At 48.1% G+C, this 18,149-nt stretch overlaps 1 protein-coding gene across 2 annotated transcripts in view; it reads right to left on the reverse strand.

Moving 5' to 3' along the window:
- The window catches only part of PLEKHA7 (pleckstrin homology domain containing A7), a 203,833-nt gene that overhangs the window by 6,405 nt on the left and 179,279 nt on the right, over nucleotides 1–18,149 (reverse strand). Inside the window, exons 14-24 of one of the 2 annotated variants that reach the window (XM_063093679.1) lie at nucleotides 16,555–16,623; nucleotides 16,299–16,379; nucleotides 15,261–15,410; nucleotides 14,601–14,702; nucleotides 9,387–9,495; nucleotides 8,991–9,217; nucleotides 5,734–5,922; nucleotides 5,518–5,635; nucleotides 4,503–4,606; nucleotides 3,789–3,989; nucleotides 883–1,038 (exon numbers count right to left, since the gene is read on the reverse strand). In XM_063093679.1, the coding sequence (XP_062949749.1) occupies nucleotides 883–1,038; nucleotides 3,789–3,989; nucleotides 4,503–4,606; nucleotides 5,518–5,635; nucleotides 5,734–5,922; nucleotides 8,991–9,217; nucleotides 9,387–9,495; nucleotides 14,601–14,702; nucleotides 15,261–15,410; nucleotides 16,299–16,379; nucleotides 16,555–16,623 (1,506 nt within the window). Of the gene's footprint in view, nucleotides 1–882; nucleotides 1,039–3,788; nucleotides 3,990–4,502; nucleotides 4,607–5,517; nucleotides 5,636–5,733; nucleotides 5,926–8,990; nucleotides 9,218–9,386; nucleotides 9,496–14,600; nucleotides 14,703–15,260; nucleotides 15,411–16,298; nucleotides 16,380–16,554; nucleotides 16,624–18,149 lie in introns of both variants that reach the window. The other variant, XM_063093678.1, reaches the window with a different exon arrangement.

Genomic DNA, 18,149 nt, shown 5'->3' on the forward strand with positions numbered 1-18,149 from the left:
GAGAACGTTTCCTCTCATGCAGTTTCAGGGCAGGCCAAGCCCCGGTACAAATGTTTTGGGGACATTTATGGGCCACTGTGTGATTCATTCAACATAGTCCTCATTCAGCAAATATTTACAGAGCACCTACTGTGTACCTGGGCTGGTGCTAAGGATACAGAGGTGAAAAGAAGCAGCCATAGACACTGCCCTGCAGAGCTTACAAATGGCATGATATAAGCCACAGGAGATTACCTATGTCTTGAAGACACTGAGTCTGTCATCCCCAGTTGCCTTTCCTGACATTTCTGGTTGGTAGATGCAGGTCTCACTTGTTTTCCTGGGCCTGCCCTGTCATGATGCATGTGAGCCACCAGAGGGCGTCAGAAGAACTCAGACCAGAACTAAGCACAGTCTTCCAGCTTCCGTCAGGGCTGAAAATCTCACCAGTGATTTTCAAACATGCCCCCCATTTTCCCCAAGTCTGATTGCCCAAGTCGGCCTGACTGGCCAGTTATAAGGCCAAAACCTGGTGTTCCAGGGGACCTTTCCGAACAATAACTACCACTGTCTCATGGGCCTACAATGTGCCAGGCTTTCTGATCCTGGGAACACAATAAGTAACTTAATCCTCCCTACAACCCACTTTACTGTTGAGGAAACTGAGACACAGAGAAGTTAAAATTACAAATTGCCCCAAGTTACAGAGAAAGACTTGACCCTTCACTAAAACAACCTGGGCTCCTTCTATTGCCTCAAGCTGCTATCCATCCATTTCCTGGGCTACACTGAAGCTGAGCTTTATCCCCATGCAGAACAAGGCCCCCAGTGGGAGGGTTGATAAGGCTGGGAGCTCAAAGGCCACTTCTCCCTGGAGAACATGAAGGAAGCCCCTGCCCTCACCTCTCTGCTGATGTCCAAGTCATAGTCTTGAGGTTCCATGTCCAACTCAGTGACAGGCATGGTCTGTACTTTTAACCAGCCATTCTCCTTGTCCTTTCTGTCCCTTGGCATGGCCCGTTCCAGCAACTGCAGGTCAAAGTCCTGCTCACGCTTCCACTGGCAATAGAACAAGAGGGTTAAACGCAGTCACTTCCTGACTGCTAAAAGAGTCACGCTGGTCCCCTTTTGGATGGGTCTTGTGGGTATGGGGTCCTGGGAAGATGGACCTGTGACCCATTAGGGAAAAGCTGTGTGCTGTAACTCCATGTGTAACAGAGAACAAGGCCTCTGTCCCCTTCATATGGCCTGTTCCAGACTGCTGATTGTTCTCTGATCTCAGCTCCCAGAGGATTCAAACATGCACCCTCAGGGCAAAGGTCTAAAGCCCACGACTTCATGCTCACAATAGTCCTCAGAGATAGAGAAGGCTCCCAGATCTGAGAGCGTGACCCTAAAACAGAATCTGCGACAGAACTCCAGAGAAAGGCTTTGCCCCTTCTTCTGCGTCACAGCTCATGAAAGCCTTTCTGGCTCAGGAGCCAAATGTCCTAGGCTTAGAAGTAAGGGAAAACACAAACCCTCAGAGGTCCTGCTAAGCAAGTGGAATAACCAAGAGCCTCTCTATTGGGTATCCAAAAGGATACATTCAGGGCTGGGGGATACTGCACCCACAGCAGGGCTGTGGAGGTAAGCAGGAGCAGCTTGGGGCCAGTGAGGCACACAAACTGCTGTGTAACATAGTATCTATTTGGGATAGGTGTTTTCTTTAAATTAGAAAAAAAACTGAATCATGTAAAATTGAAATGCTAAATCAAATTCAACCGTTTTCAAGGCTATTCCACAGTATCAACTTTGTAGCAAGCTTCTCTTCACAAGAGGGAAAATCTAACCCAATTATTTTAAGATCCAAGCACGACTGTCCAGCTCCAGGGTGGCTTCTTGTTCATCCATGGCTGGTGTCCTCAAAAGCCTTTGACCACTGAGCAGGTTGTTGGGAATAGAACAGGCTCAAAGCATCTCTTCTCTTGAGCAGAAGCCAAGTGGATGCTTACCCATCCCCGGTCATCAAGCCCCAAATGGTCATGATATTCTTTGGTGTCCCCTCAAGTCCCTCCAAAACTCCAAACCCATAGCCATACCAGCACATTTCACCCATTCATGCACAAGCTCTCACTACTGACTCCAAACCAATGTAATGGTTCTTAGGTGACCATTTTCCAGTTAAAGTTTGAAATGATTAGGCAATTGAATTTCCAGGGATGAGAAATTAATGACTCACAAAGAAAACGCACATTTTCTTACATGCTCACAAGTGCTCCAAATAGAGACAAGTCCTCATTTAAACCCAGCCTGATTGTTTCCACAAACAGGAAAAGTTCACTCAACTCTACAAAGTATCCTGGGGAAGAAACACGCCAATCCATTATTATTAAGCAACATGTTTATTGGCGTTGATGCAGAGACTTACACAAGCCTTTTTTTTTTAAGAGAAAACTTACAAGATATTCAAATTACGATTTTTAGATATTCTCTACATTTGAAACACCAGGTTGTAAAAGGTCAGTGTTACCCCACATGACATTTAAAACTTATAAAATTTAAAACTTACTGGGTTTGCATCTTTTAAAGAGATGAATGTCCTGGGTCTTATCCCTTTGGTGTCTGAGCTAACAGCTGCAGAGAGGCTCTCTGAATACGTACTGTATTTTGCTATCCATCCAAGTTATTAAATACCAGAAACACAAAAAGTTTTCCATAAAAAATTGTGTGATGGGGCTGGAGGAGTTGAAACTGAACAATCTCACACCTGGTAGAACTTATTCAAACGTGCAATCACTGAAGTCCGTGTCTACTGTCCAGGCATAAGGCATGGATTTTGATAAATTCGTAATGCCCAGACCTCTGCCAATGACTGTGGTCCTCAGGCAGTGGGTTGGCTCAGGCTTGCGGAGTGGCTTTTGGGACAAGTGAATTATGAGTCAGTAGGCCTGCAGGAAGGAGGGCAGCAGAAAGGTGAGTCCCATCTGGGGGTGCTTGCTAGGCTACAGAAACAAGAGCTGCTATTGTAAGCCTCGTAACAAACAGCACAGGCCAGTTAGAAAATGTTCAATGCAAATCAGAAGCTTCTGTAAACACAATCAGGCAGGATTAGAGAGGCAACGAGCGGTAACACTAAAAGCAAAAGAGCTTGTGCAATGAATTAGAGAAAGAACAGTCAGGCTAGGGAGACATGGGATTTCAAACAGGAAAAAATCAAATGGAATGTTTCCAAAAGGGACATAAGGCGACTGTGGGCAGGGCACAGTGCCATGAAGCACCACCAGGGGGCAGCACAGATCTCCCCAGCTCTCCTGGGCACCCTGGGGCCTCTCAGCACCACCAGCTGTGGGAGACCACCAGCCCTCAGGATTGTGGGCACCAACCCATGCTCAGTTGCCCAAGGTTTGGGAAGATGGTTGGGTTGCTTGGGCTTCTCCTCACCAAATCATATCACCATCTTCCTCTACTCCTTGAACCCTCTATTCCCAAATCCTTAATTCAGCTGAGAGATTCCAAAAGCCGGCAAAAGCCCCTCTCAAGCTGCTCCTCAAGCCCTCTCTGCTTGGATAACTGCCTGGATATTTTCTCAGGCTCCTAGGCCTCTGCCGTGAGATCCTCCCTCCTGCTCTGGTTCAAGGTTACCCTCTGACCAGGTCATACATGCAGCCTGTGTTGTGGACAAATAGCCCTGTGGAGTGTGCTCTGAAGTATCTAGACCAACGAACAAATGGCCTACTCGCTCGGTGTGTGATGCACTTATGTTTGAGGGACTTGGGGAAGCTCTGCTCCCTGTCCCAGTCCCGCCTGCCTGGCCCCTCCTAACATACTGAGCCGAGATCTCCAGGGAGCGGCTGGCTGAGGTAGCGGGACGAGGGCAGGCCCGTCCTTTCTCCTTGGTTCAGCGTCCTCTTGCGCTCCCGGACCAGGGCCTTCTGGTGCCGCTTCATGCGCTCGAGCTGCTCCTCTGCACTCATCCTGCCCCGCTGGTGGTCCCCTGAGTACAGACGCTCCAAGGCACTCTTGGGTCTCTGAGGAGGAAGAGGGCGAGAGACACACAGAGCAGGTGGGCTGGAAACAGAGAGAGCAGCCACTCTGCTGGCTTCATTCCCGTTCTTTGTCTGTCTCTCTGTTTCTCTTTTTCTCTCTCTCTCTTGGCCACAGAGAACACTTCCTCTAAGTACCACAATGCCCCACTTGTGCTTTCTGGGCAGCACCCCCTTCTGCAGATGCAGACACCAAGGCCCAGGCCTGCCCAGCTGGGCACACATGCAGCACAGATGAGTCCAGAACCCAGGCTGCAGACTTCTTGGGCTTCCTCCTGTGATCCTGACAGGCTGGAGAGATAGCTGGGGGATCCTTGGGAAATAAAGAGGGCAGTGTGATGCCCTTCCCTGGTGGGCAGTGGGTGACAGGGACCCTGAGCTCAGGAGGGGCTGAGGTCTCCTCAGAGACCACAGGATTGTGAGTCACTTTTCATCTAGGAGTCCCTCCCACTGTGCATGAGGGAGCAGTGAGCTCCTTGACAACTCAAGGCCACTCACAGGGAAGGTCACCTTGCTGCTTTCGGCATTTAGACCCCTCCGGAGCGTGACGTAGGGAGCAATGGTGGATGACTGCTGGAGCCTCGACGTGGACCCCGAGAGCCCTTAATGAGGAAGGAGAAGGGTGAGCATATTTGTGGTGGGTTGGACAGTCCCCTGGTCCCTCTATAATCTCCCCCCACTCCCGTAAGGGGACCAAGAGTGCCCAGCCAATAGCCACTCTTCTTTTCTTCCTCCCCAGGGCCAGGAAGAGCAAGGCCCCAGGAAGAGGATAGGGGCCAGCCCAGGGATGCCCCCAATGAGGGACAGTGTCCCTGAGGATCTGTGGACTACTCCAGGCTTCCCTTACGTGCAGAAGGCCTGGGATGCTTGGCAGGTGGACAGACTGGAGGGGTAGGAATGACCTTCAACCCTCTCCTTCCTGACACACTCCTGTGCATCCTGCAAAGCCCAACTCAGGATGAGGGAGGACAGTGAGAAGGGAGCCCAACTGAGGAGGAAGTGTGTTTGTTTAAACAAAGGACTCATAGAGTCTTGGAGTGACACAAGAGGAAAAAGTCCTCTGGAAGGCCTGAGATGGCTGTGCTGGTGACAGTCACCCAACACCCCAGCCTGCAGGGTGCAGTGGCTTGGAGCCAGAGCACTGGGACTGTCTTCCGGCTCCATCACTCAGCAGTTAATTGGCAAGTTATTTAATTTCTGAGCCTTGGCTTCCCTTTCTCTAAGATGGGAATAATAACAGCACTTCCCTCACAGGGTTGTTGTGAATACTAGGTGTATATAAAGTGCTTGGACAGTGCCGAGCTTCACAGTAATGGCTGGGGACAGATGTTACAAAAGGGGAAGAGGATCAGGATGTGGGCCTGAGGAAGGCAGCCCAGCACTCCCTCTCAGTAGCTCATAGCTCATCCTACCTAGGCCCAAAGCTGCAGGAAGAAGGGCACAAGGAACTGGCTGAGGGTTGGGAGCAGTTCAGTGGGGTTGCCACAAAGACTCAGGGAGGGTCTTGCCTTACCTCTGCCTGGCAGCGTCTGGTACCGGCTCTCAGAGCCCAGGAGTCCCAGGGAGGGCTGGGCCATGTCCACACTGAGGGTTGCCAGCTCAGGCTCACTAACATATGACCGGAGCTCCACCTGTGAGCATAGTCCCAGGTTGTCATACCTGCCCGGCATCATGCCACCTTCCCTCTCCCCACACACAGTGGGCAACCACAGGGGCCCTCCCTGCTCACCCTCGAGTCCCCGTTAACACACTGCCCCAGTTCCCGGTCTCGCTTCCTCTCGTCCGACTGCCGCTTGAGGCCCCGCACAGAAGTGTGCCGGATGATGGTGGCCTCCCTTGGCAGAGGTGGCACAGCCGGGGGCTGGTCCTCCGGGCTGTAGAGTTCCGGGAGTGGGGGCCTGGGAGGCGCCTCATCTTCCTGCTCAGAAAGAGAACCAGAACCAGTGCCCAGTGCAACGGAGCTGGCGGGGGGGGGACTGCTGAGTGGCACCACCACACACACACACAGTGATGGCCCAAAGGGCCAGAACAGGCCACTTTGGAGGCACAGAACATGACCACCTCAGCCAAGGAGTGCTAACATTTCCCCTGGAGATGCTGTGAAGAGGGGAGATACCTCTGCTCCATCTCTATTCTTCTCTTTGATTCATGTTTTCTATTTTTCAAAGTGTCACCTGCTCATACTGCCCCCAAATCCACAACTCAGGTCTCCTGGGGTCATGCTGTTGGCACAGTGCCAAACTGCTTCCTCCCCACTTGGAGCACACCAGAGGGTAGGCTAGCTGCTAACTCTGCATCACTTCTAGATCTATGGCAGCACCCCCCACCTGGAGCAAAACAGCCATCCCACACCACCATGCTTAGACTGGGCCACCTTACTGGCCCAGCCGGAGCAGATCTGAGCAAGGATGCAGCCTACATCCTCCTGCCCTTTCTATCAGAAATGTGCTTGGTTACAAAATATTTCCTCCTTCCTGACTTGGACAGAATAGGCAGCCAGGATGAATGACTCACTGCCTACCACACAACCCACCACCTAGAATGTGATGAATGTAACTATTTTCCTTGAAACTCCCTGTCCAAAGTACTTTCTGAAGGCTGTGATTCCCCTGCCTACCAAGACTGGCCCTGACTGTCATAAACATCCACTCCTGGGACTCACTACCATCATGCCTTCTTCCTCCTAAATTCCCCCTTTCTTAGTCTAATTTGGCTTTGTTTTTCTGAATTTTGCAGAGTTCAGGAAAGGGCACTCCAAGCTTGCTTTGCAAAGATTTATCAGCACTCTCTTAAAGCAATACACTTTGTTGATTTGTGAACGTTAAGCTGCCTGCCTAAGAGACACACTGGTTCTCAGAGGATCAGATGTTTCCAATCCTGACAAGACCTTAGAATCCCCAATTTCTAAAAAGTTCTCCAGAAAGATAAATACAGAATACTGATTGCCTTTGACTGAAGAGAATAGAACGTTGGAGTCAGACAGTGGAAGAGAGACACTTTATTATACACTTTTTTATATCTTTTGTTTTTGTAGCCTTTGAGAGTATTATGTTATAAAATATGATGCTAAACTCAAGAAAACAACCAAATAAAGAAGTTGCACACTGATAGCTACAGGCAATGATGTGGATGAATGTCATAAACATAATGTTGAAGAAAAGATGCATGACACAAAAGAGTACAGTATTACCTGTATACCAACATAATTAAAGTGTTTAGGAAGGCAAACAGAGGTAGTAAAACTTAAAAACAGCACCACCACCAAAAAGTAAGGGAGTTATTATCCAAAAAGTCAAGATAGTGGTTACTCCTGGCTGAAAGAGAGTGACCTGGACTGGGAAGGGATCCACAGGCTTCTGGTTGCTGGCAAAGTTCTATTTCTTGGTCTGGGTGTTGGTATAACATAGGTGGTCCCTTTGTTACTATTTGCTAAATTATATATTCCTGTTTTATGTTATATTCAGATGGACATTATTGCACAAACAAATGTTAAAAACAAGCAAACAACAACAACAAAAATGGTAGAACTGGTAAACACACATATATCACTAGAAGGAGAGGAGAGAAGGACCGCTTCCCACCCCAGTGACCCTGATGCTCAACCAAGCTGAAAAAGTCCTGCCCAAGAGCCACAGAGGACCAAGCTGTAAGGAGGAGCCTCTGTGATAGTCTGCACAAGGGGAAACTGAGGAGGCTCAGAAAAGGGAAGGGACTTTCCCGAGGACACAGTGAGAGAAGAAGACTGGAATCCCAGTGTTGCGGCTCTGGTTGGCACCTCTTCCCTCTGCTCCTCATCTTGGCTGGCAAGCACCCTGCCTTATGTCAACAGCCATCTGCGCCAGACATTCCTGCTGTTTGTTTTGATATTTTTGACCTCCTGTCTTATGGCTGAAACTGAGTCTGCCTTTTAGATCTTGGACTAGGAAGGAGATTCAAGATGGAGAAATTCACACTGGCTCTCTGGCTGAGTCAAGGGCCACATCCTGGGTCCATCTCGGGGTCCTGGCTGAAAGCAGGCAGATGGTGAGGACCAGGAACTCGTGTGTTTTCCACAGCTTTGTGCACCAACCTCATTAGAGGTTCCCTCTACTATGGCTTCCCTGCACTTGAACTAGACCCCTTGTGGACTCCAGCCAGGGCTGGCCTGGCCCTGGAGGCGTGAGCTATCACAGGACTGACCACATCTTCTATTTCTTTTAAGTCTCCTGTGCTCCCAGACTTTGAAAAGAGTTTAGCACCTCTGTATGCCAGGCAAACTAAAGTGCTGGCCCAGGCAACTATGTGGGCCACAGACCTGGGACAAAAGGTATAATTAGATGATAGGTGGCACAGAATAAAGGAGAATGGTCAGGAGATGGGATTGGATACACTAACTAACATAGAGACCTTGAGCAAACCTCAACAACTTGGGGTCTTAGTTTTCTTATCTGTGGGATGGGGATCCTTCCCTTCCTATTTATACTCTATGAGGTGACTATAAAGATCACAAGTCTCCTCACAACCTAGCACAGTGCTCAACTGCAGGTGAAGATAAGGCTACTCTTCTGCTGGAATGAGCTCTTTGCCCACGGGCTTGTACAACTGCAGGTGAGCCCTCTACAGGTCTGCACAGAGCTCAGCGTGGGGACAGCCTCACCAACAGCTACACACTCCTTTGCACTATGCAGATCATGAATTCCACCCTCCTCAGCATAGTTGCTTTTTCTCTGTAAGCCTCAGTTTTACAAACTGCAAAATGGGAGGATTGGGCTAGACCATCTCTCAGGGTGCTGCCAGTCTTGAGAGTCTAAGGCACAATAGCAGGCTAAATACTACTCCTTAACTGCTCCTGACTTAGGACTCCCTTAGCACTCTAGCTGGTTCCATCTCCCCAAGTTTTCCCAAGAGTTTCTCCCACAAAAGAAGATGACCTGAGGACACAGAGGTCAGACAATCATCTGCTAGAGAGAAAACAGTAGCATTCAGCTCCTCCTCATCACTACTTACAACTTTGGGCTTCATCTTAGTTGGTGACTGAAGGGGGGACGTCACTTTCCTCAGCTGGGGTGGGTGCGGTCGGTAGGGCACGTAGGTTTGCAGCTGGGGGAAGAGTCGAACCTCCAGAGGGGTCCGCACAGGGCTGGTGGGAGGGCTGGGCTGTGGGGGCGGCTTGCTCTCAGAAGTCGAGAGTGAAGGCACAGGCGGGTGAGAAAACAAAGGCACCGTTTTTCTTTCTAAGGAGCATGGAGGGAAACAAAGCAGGGGATGGAACAAAGACCCTCTTCCATGGAGGACAGACAGGGTGATTTGACACCACCAAGACCCAACCTGCCCCAGAGCCATCCTGCCCACCTGGGACCTGGCCTCCTGACACCACCACCTCCAGGAAGATGGCCCTCTCACCTGGATTTTTGACCGATTCCACCAGGATCCTAAAGTTCTCTTTATTTGCACTCAGGCCTGCAATGACATCTTCAATCCTCCACAGATCCTTCTGTATCTGCGACTTCTCCTGAGGAACACAAGGTGGTGGTCATTGCCTACTTAGATCCTTACCAAAAGTTTCTTCTTAGGATTTATCCTGCCATTTCAAATAGAAATAGCCCCTCATGTTGGGGGGCAACACCCTTGGTGGGAACCCTGCCAGGGCTAGAACCAACCCTGTCGGCCTGGTTCACAGCTTCCCAGGGAAGTACAGACAGGGGAAATGCCCAAGGTATGGAGAGAAATGTCAGAGTAGCTTTTACCAGTCCAGCTGGCCTATTTCCACCTAATTTAAAAATAGGCTGCTTGAAATACTTGAGTGAAGTATCTAGACTAGTTAATTTAATAGAGACAGGAAACAGAATAGTGGTTGCCATGGTGGGGGAGGAGAATAGGGGAATCCCAAGTTCTGTTGGTTGGGTGCCCAACAATGTGAACTGTACACATAAAAATGTTTAGGAATGTAAAGTTTATGTTATGTGTATTTTACCACAATTAAAAAAAAAGAGACTGTCTTACACAACCATAGTGGAAGGGGAGGAAAGGCAAGGACAAGAGATTACACCATCCCTGGAATATAAAAGCTTTTTTACTTTTTTTTTTTTTTTCTTTTTGTGACTGGTAAGTGGATCACAACCCTTAGTGTGGTGTTGCCTGCACCGCGCTCAGCCAGTGAGTGCACCGGCCATCCCTATATAGGATCCGAACCTGCGGCTGCGGCGCTCCCAGCGCCACACTCTCCCGAGTGAGCCACGGGGTCGGCCCTATAAAAGCTTTTTTAAAAGTCAGAACTGAATCCTGGGGATTTGAGGTTTAGTTAAAGTATGATGGGCAATGGAATATCATTTGGCCAAAAAAAGGAATGAAGTACTAATACATGCTACAACAGCATGAACCTTGAAAACATTAGTCTAAGAGAAAGAAGGCAGACACAAAATGCCACACATTGCATGATTCCACTTATAAGAAATATCTAGACTAGGCAACTCCATAGGGACAGAAAGTAGATTAGTGGTTACTAGGGCAGGAGTGTGGAGTTGGGGTGGATAGGGAGTACATAATTAGGGAGTATCACGGGTACAGGGTTTCTTTTCAGGGATGTTAAAGTGTTATAAAATTGATTGTGGTGATATTTGCACAGTGCTGTGAACATACTAAAAACCACTGAATCATGCACTTTAAAAGGGTGAATTTTATGGTATGTGAATGACATAATAAAACTTTTTTTTTTTAAAGTACAATGGGAAAAGAGATAGGCTACATGATCATATGTACTGACAGATGACAACCAGAATTGGATAGGAAGAGACCCTTACAGTGGTGAGGAGGGGTCTGTTGTGGTTAGTGGATTGTGGCCATCTTTTAAGGGGTTGTTAAACATCAGATATAGTATTCTTTTGATTTTTAGTTTATAATTGGGGGAAAACAGCCTCAGCCCTATGCCATGGAGTAAAAGAAAGGCAGGGTCCATACCCCATCTACTCTCAACTGGAAGAGTTATTTTACTGTGTGATACTTACGGACCTGCCTGGTCCTGCAGCTAAAGTACATGCTCCTTGACACATCCCCCAACAGGACCTGCAACTTAGCAGGTTCTCAGTGCATGTATGTTGAGTGAATCAAGAACCAATCATGTAAAATCCCTGACCAAATACTTGCCAACAGTCATGACAACAGACATCAGAAGGTTCCTGTCCCAAGGGGGCTCACATTTCACTCTGTCCACCCTCCCAACACCAAATCACATCCTCAGGGCTGACAAGCAAATAATGGGTTTGATACTCAGTCCCACACTAAAGTATGAGTATCCTAAAACAGACAGATGAGTTACTGAACCTAGAGTGTATGTGTAAATTAATGGGGGATTATCTCTAGAGCCTAAGTCTCCAGCTGAGTTCTGGGAATAGGTGACTGAAGGGATCAAAATCAGTTCTCTCCTTCCTCCATAGCTCCCTGGCAAAGCTCCTGTCAGCCCACTCTCCTGCCCCTGTTTTGCTTTTCTGTCACCCCCACATGTAAGAAAAGAGCAGAGATGAGCAAAGGCCAGAGAGCTCCTATCTTTCTCCATGGGCCATGGAATTTCAGAACTTCATGATGAGGTAAGGGGAGCTTTTGGGGAGCAAGGGTGGAGTTTCATTCCTGTATCCACACAGCACACTGGGCAGGAAGGCTCCTGTGCACTGCTTTCAGCAAAGGCTTGAGCTTGCTGTCCAGAAGTTGGGATGGGAACACCTGCAGGTAGCCTCACCTATCACTGCCTCTTACACAGTTTCTCGAATGCCCAGGTGGCTGTGAGGATCTTCATAAATAAAGCCACCCTATTTTACCAAAAAGGCTATGAATTTTCTCACAGCCAAACCTGGCTAAAGGAATTAAGCCCCATTACTGAGAAGTTGCATATAGGGATGCAAGCCCATCTCCAGTTTTAATGATTTACCTAGACTCTAGTAGCTTGCCTGTTCTAGGATTACACCAAAGAAGCAAGGCTTTGTGAGCTTCCCAGGTCATCGTGACACTTAAGGAAAATGTGAGCAATGCCAGGGGGCTAGGTGGAAATCAAGCCACAATCTCCAGGCTCCAAGCTCCAGGCTGGCCTATCTGCTAGTAATTTACAGGGCTGAGTTCTCCAGGGAGTCTGTGACAAGACCTGTTACGTTGTATGGATTTGATTTTTGGAGGAGGGAAAAAAGGATTCAGGGCCTGCTATATGTTAAATTACCAGGAAGTAAGGAACAGTAGAAATACAAATGGCCAATAATCATATGAAAAGATGTTTAAGCTGCTAGTAATTGCATAAATGCAAATTAAAACAAGAGGCCATTTAGTTGACTGGCAAAAACTAAAATGACTGATAACATCTAGTGCTGGTGAGGATGTGGGCAAATAGGTTCTGTATTCTCGTTCACCATAGGTGCGAAAGTAAGTGCAGCCTTGTAAAGGGTGACTTTGTGGTATCCGTCAGCTTTTAAGATGTGTGCTCATTTCAACGCAGCAAGTCCACTCCTAGGAGTCTATCTTAGACAAATGCTGGTAAACAAGCTTGAAAAGGCAGTTCCATGGATGCTCCCTATGGCACCATTTATAAAAACAAAACACTAGAAATAATTTCAATGCTCATCAGAAGAGAAATGGCTAACAAAGTAGCAGATATCCAGGCCATGAAACAGTATGTAGCAGTCAGGAAGAACCAATGTAATTTACTTAACTAGTGTTGTCCAATACAGCTTTCTGAGATGATGGAAATCTATAATCTGTGCTGTCCAACACAGTAGCCACTAGCCACAGCTGGCTACTGAGCACTTCAAATGTGTCTGGTGTGAATAAGGAATACATTTTTAATTTTAGTGAATTTTAATTAATTTATATTTTATTGGGCAGCATAAATTTGGGGGTATCTTTCCTAGACAGATTTCTGCACAAAGTTATGATAAAAGAGCAAGATGCCAAACAATGTGTGTGATCCTCTTTAGGAAGTCTTTTACCTGCTTCCACCCCCCAAATGAATGATACGTGCATATTTTAGGAAACACACAGAAAATGGTGTGGTAGGCAACCCTACCAATGGACAGCACTGATTACATACAGGGAAGGTGGTGAGACTGGGCAGAAAAAAGGAGGGAAGAGGAGCTTTTGTATCACTTTTTGCTTTTAGTTCTCATTGGTTGGCCTTTTCAGTGAGATATTGTCATGTATTATTTTTATAATTATAAAAATGAAGAATGAAATGCTAAAAATATTTGCTGCTGAAATTCATGTGGATCATTGATGTCCAAGAAGATAGGTATAATAGGACAGGACAGTTTTAGGAACTCATAAGTAGAAATAATTGTTTGAAAGACTTTGTCAACAATATTCACCTAGTATTTTCAAGCCATTATGCTAAGTGCTGGGGATATAAAAAAGGGGAGGAATATGTTAGCTTGGAGGAAGGGAAATTATGGTGGGGCGGGGGACGACAATGGCAGGACACAGAAGTTCTGGGGAACCTCGCAGGCCAGCCCCAAGGCAAGTCTCCTCTGTGTGGTCCTGGACTGGGCTCTCTGTCCCTCCACCTCATCTCTGGGTGAGTGGAGGGACAGCAGGGCCCTGGGGAAAGCCGCAAGGCCCACAAACTTAAACTCCCTCTGGGAGTTCTTTCATTTTTCTGGGGTGATATGTCCAAGAGTCAACATATTCATTAAATCACTTGAATGAAGAGCCTTAATTAGAACTAGTTCATCAATGAGCAAGCCCAGCACCAAAACTGGCCTAGCATGGGGACTCATACCCACAAAGCCTCAATTAATGCCTGCTGAATTCAAATAAACTGAAGTTATGTCAGGGCCCTGAAAGGAGAAGATGCAGATCTTAAGTTAGGTTGGAAAGCAGGCTATTTTCCATTTTAAAAATTTTGAGGGTTGGGTGGAAGCCTGGTTGGGGGAACACTGGGCAGTTGGGGGACCCAACCTGGAGAAGAGAAACTTAAAAGGGCCTTTCATTGTCTCACCCTTGGGAGACAGAAGCAGCTATCAATGAGGTGGCCTGGTTTTTAAGGGTAAGGAGGCAGGCTCTAAAGCCACCTTTCCAGAGTGGGGCAGGGGCCACAGAGATGGGCATCACCCAGCCTGGCCTCTAGAAATGCAAATGACTGCCTGGAGACCAGAGGCACCTCAATGGACTGAATTCACACTACCTCCTCAGGCAGAGGCATGATAACGTCTATCTTTAGGAATCAGAAGCAGGAAGGAGGCAGGGGCTTCCTGCTGCCATCTGTGTAAGTGAGAAGCTAGGAACCCAAGATGGGGCCAAGAACCATGGGAACACAGATCACTCTCATGTCTTAGTAAGGTGCTCAAGGTTGGTATTTGTCTTCTCTCGGGTCCGTTCCCCCAAATGATCCAAAGAAACCCTTACAAAAACACCCAAGAGCTCGTCTCTAAGAGCAGAGAGGCAGGGGGAGCTGGGATGAGGCTTCTCATCACAGCCTGGCTGGGGGAAGGGATTTCCAAAGCAGAGCTTGGGGTGTCCCCTTGACAGGGATGGAGAGTCCAAGGCCAAGGAAGAGATGGCCCCTGGGCAGTGCTCACAGCCCCCACAGGTGGAGGCTCTCGAAAGAAACCAGAGTTCAGAAGGGATGGACAGTGCTTGGGTCACCTGGAAAAAAAAGGCTCTTCTGTGTTGCTCTTGTAGGGCCTGCTTCAGCTGTTCCACGTCACTCTCCAACTTCAGGTATTCATTCCAAGCATTTTCCATCTCCTGTTGGCCGAGGAAATGCTTCTGGTTCTTAGTTATCCACTACCCCCTGGGAGGCACCACGGGACCTGTGCTCCTGACCACTGCTGACCCAGCCAGGAGAGAAGGGAAGAAACCCAGTGGTCCTCAGGCAGAGAGAGATGGGAGCAAGAGGGAATGTGGTATCTTCTCATTTGTGCTCTGACCCTGACCACCTACACTGTCCCCTCTTCCACACTGAGGGATGCTTAGATTCCCAGCCATGGCAGAAAGGTCCTGCACCACATGACACTGGCAGATGAAAAAATGGAAATTAACTGCATACGGGTCAGAGGAATAGCCCTGCAGGCTGCTCTGAGAAAGCTGGTACCTTGAATGTCATCAGCCATTGGGAGTCACTAATGGTAAGCAGCCTAAGGCATAGGTGGAGACAGACATGTCACCCCTGGACAAGTTCTACTACTCCAAGACTCTCGTCCCTGGCCACCAACTCAACTACAGCTTGTTTGGGAGATGAGAAAAGCAGCCCCCTGCCCAGCCCATCCTGAGGGAAATTGTTCGCAGCCCTCCAATTCCACACACAGTGGCCTCTCTGGAGAGCTCAGCTCGGATGTGGACAAGGTCCTCCTGCAGCAGCCTCTGCTGGTAGGCGATCTTCTCCAGGTGCTGGGGTTGGTCTCGGTACTGCTCCATCTGTCTGTGTAACACCTCCAGCACGGATTCTAGCTGGTCCTGCACGGGAAGGGCCCAAAAGCAACAGGATAGGAGGTCTGTCCCTGGAGGCCTCCCCATACCACGCTGGGAACAAACAAAGCTGCTGGATCTAACCAAGGCAGACAGGGCCAGAGCTCAGCTGTGGGCTGAGAGGCCTCTGCAGCCAGCTCTGAATCTTCCCATTGGGTGGCCTGGGGTAGGCACCTAACAGCTCTGTGCCTCAGTTTCCTCATTTATAAAGTGGGCATAAAGCCATTTAATTCCTTATGGAATTAAACTATAAGGATAAATGAAAGCGTGGTTGGAAAACTCTCTAAGCTCTTGGGGAAAAAGGTATGTTATAAAGCTTTAGCATCACAAATATAATGCCTTATTAAAATTCAGGAAAAAAAAAAAAAAAGCCTTTAAGAGTATAAGAAACCAAACATTGGGGGCCTCCAGCCCATTCCTGCTCTCCCATTCAGATTTGCTGCCTCCATATCCCTGATTCTAGGAGGAAAAGAGCTTTAGGAAGTAAGGGCCTCTGTCCTATAATGACAGCAGCCACTTTCTCCAAGTCAGCCCTTCTTTCCTGGGGTTCAGGGGCCTGGGGCCATCACATACATGCCAGTGGAACTCCTGTCCCAGGCTCACCTCATGGGGCCTCCAGAGAGAAGAGGGCCAGAGCAGAATTGGGGAGGGGGGGTACAATACTTGGAACAAGTAGGCTGGGGTCTCTCTATCAGCCCTCCTCCAGGTTCAGGTAGAAACCCCCAAGAAGCACCCTTTAAACACAAAGACATTGCTCTGGATAAACTAACACCTGTTATTCAATACTAACGTGAGAGTGCACTCTACATCTCAGGAAAGCCAGGATGTCAAAACGTCCCTCCACCTATCCCAAGATTATACAAAAGTGATGCATACTTTGTTCTCCTTGAGGGCTCGTATCTTGTCTTCCAAGTCCTGGAGGATCCTGTCTTGTTCACAGAAGATGCTCAGTTTCACCTATAAGCAAGAACAGTTCAGAGAGGGCCTGGGATGATGAGAAAAGGGAATGGCCTTGGGATTGTGATCAGAAAGCCTTGGGCTATCGCACCATCCAAACCCTGCCTGAAGCTGCCCACCCTGGGCCTGGGTCAACAGGTAGCCAAGGGGTCAGCCTGTCACTATGCTCACTCACATCAATGTCACTCTCGGCGATCCTCACAGGCTTCAGACTTCGATCCTTGAGAAGGTCCCGGCCTGTCATCTGGGAGGTAAACAATTGAAAAAAGATTTAACCATGGTGTTTGGGATTAGAACTCAAGAAATAAAGTTAGCCCTACAATGGGTGGGTGTGGAAGTCTCAGCAGTGGCAGGCAGGGTCATGTCATCGAAAGGGGCCAAAACTCAGGCAATACTTGATTTATTTCTATGCCTGCTTCACTTTAGGGAAAAAGCAAAACCTTTTTACGATCCTAGTAACACCTGAACACTTTTAAATTTCTCAAATAAAAGAAAATGCAGACGTTCAAGTCACAGGATCATCAATTTTAGAAGCATATATTTGTCCAAAATTAGTGCAATGAATCAGTATAAATCTTGGATTTATTTTTGTTTTTGTTTTTGTGGCTGGCCGGTATGGGGATGTGAACCCTTGACCCCTGATGTTACAACACCGTACTTTAACTGATTGAGCTAATCAGCCAGCCAAATCCTGGAAGATTTGCCACTGATAAGACAGAGGTTTGCTACTGAACCTGGGGACAAACACGAGTTACAGAAGTCCATCATTCCCTGCCCCGAGTAGGAGGACTGGTGGGCCAGGAGGAACAAGCAAATCCTCCGAGCATCGTCAAGCCTTCGTTTAAGGAAGTCTCTGAGCAGCCCACTCACCATGTTTAAGGCCGGCCTTCCCCACCCTACACTATTTGGAAAGAAGATCTGGTCAAGGGAAGGAGGGACCTGGATAATTCCCAGCTGGGGTTTTTTAATGATTCCTGAGTAACTGAGGCTAGGCTGTACTTGTATAAGTTACAAGTTATCACATCCTCCCAAGAAAGGAAACAACAAAGCAAGACACAAAAGTCACCCAAACTTACAGGCCAATGGGATTTCACAACATTTCTCATCCCTCACTTGACTCAAAGTGGGCAACATGTAGCCCATCTCTGACTCCTAAGAAGCTAAATCCAACTCTTCATCCCATGTTTTCACTTCCTCCAATCTCCTTCTTGCCAAAAGCTATGCAGGGGTGGAGAGGGCTTACTTTTTCACAGATGCACCCCATGGCCAAGACAAGGTCAGGGATAGCCAGGTCTAAGATGTCCCATGTAGGGGACACCATCTCACAGATATCCATTTTTCAGAGCGTACCAGGGAAATGGAGGGGGAGCTAACCAGAGCAAAGATGGGTGGTGTGTGTGCTACGCAGAGGGTCCCAGTGTGGATGGTCAGATAACTGCTGGAGACATGGCCTTCATTATCTCCCCACTCCATCTGGGAGGTCCAGTAAGTTTGTCAGTGTGAATTAGGAGCAGAAATATATTGACAAACACTTCTCTCAGAGATCAAGCCCCTTCCTGTGCCCAGCTGTCCTACACTCCCTTCTCCCTGAGAATCATCATCGGCAAACCCAAAGGTGAAGGTCAAGGGAGGATGACCTTTCCATGCCTGGTCTGAGGACTGATTCTGGGCTGCACTCCCATGCTCCCTTTGGTCACACAGAAGAAGGCAGGGACCACTACCTGATTTATGTCAGTAAAGTCAGCCCCAAACACAGGGCCTGGACAATGT

Source organism: Cynocephalus volans, chromosome 4 (genome assembly GCF_027409185.1).
Source record: "Cynocephalus volans isolate mCynVol1 chromosome 4, mCynVol1.pri, whole genome shotgun sequence".
NCBI lineage: Eukaryota > Metazoa > Chordata > Mammalia > Dermoptera > Cynocephalidae > Cynocephalus > Cynocephalus volans.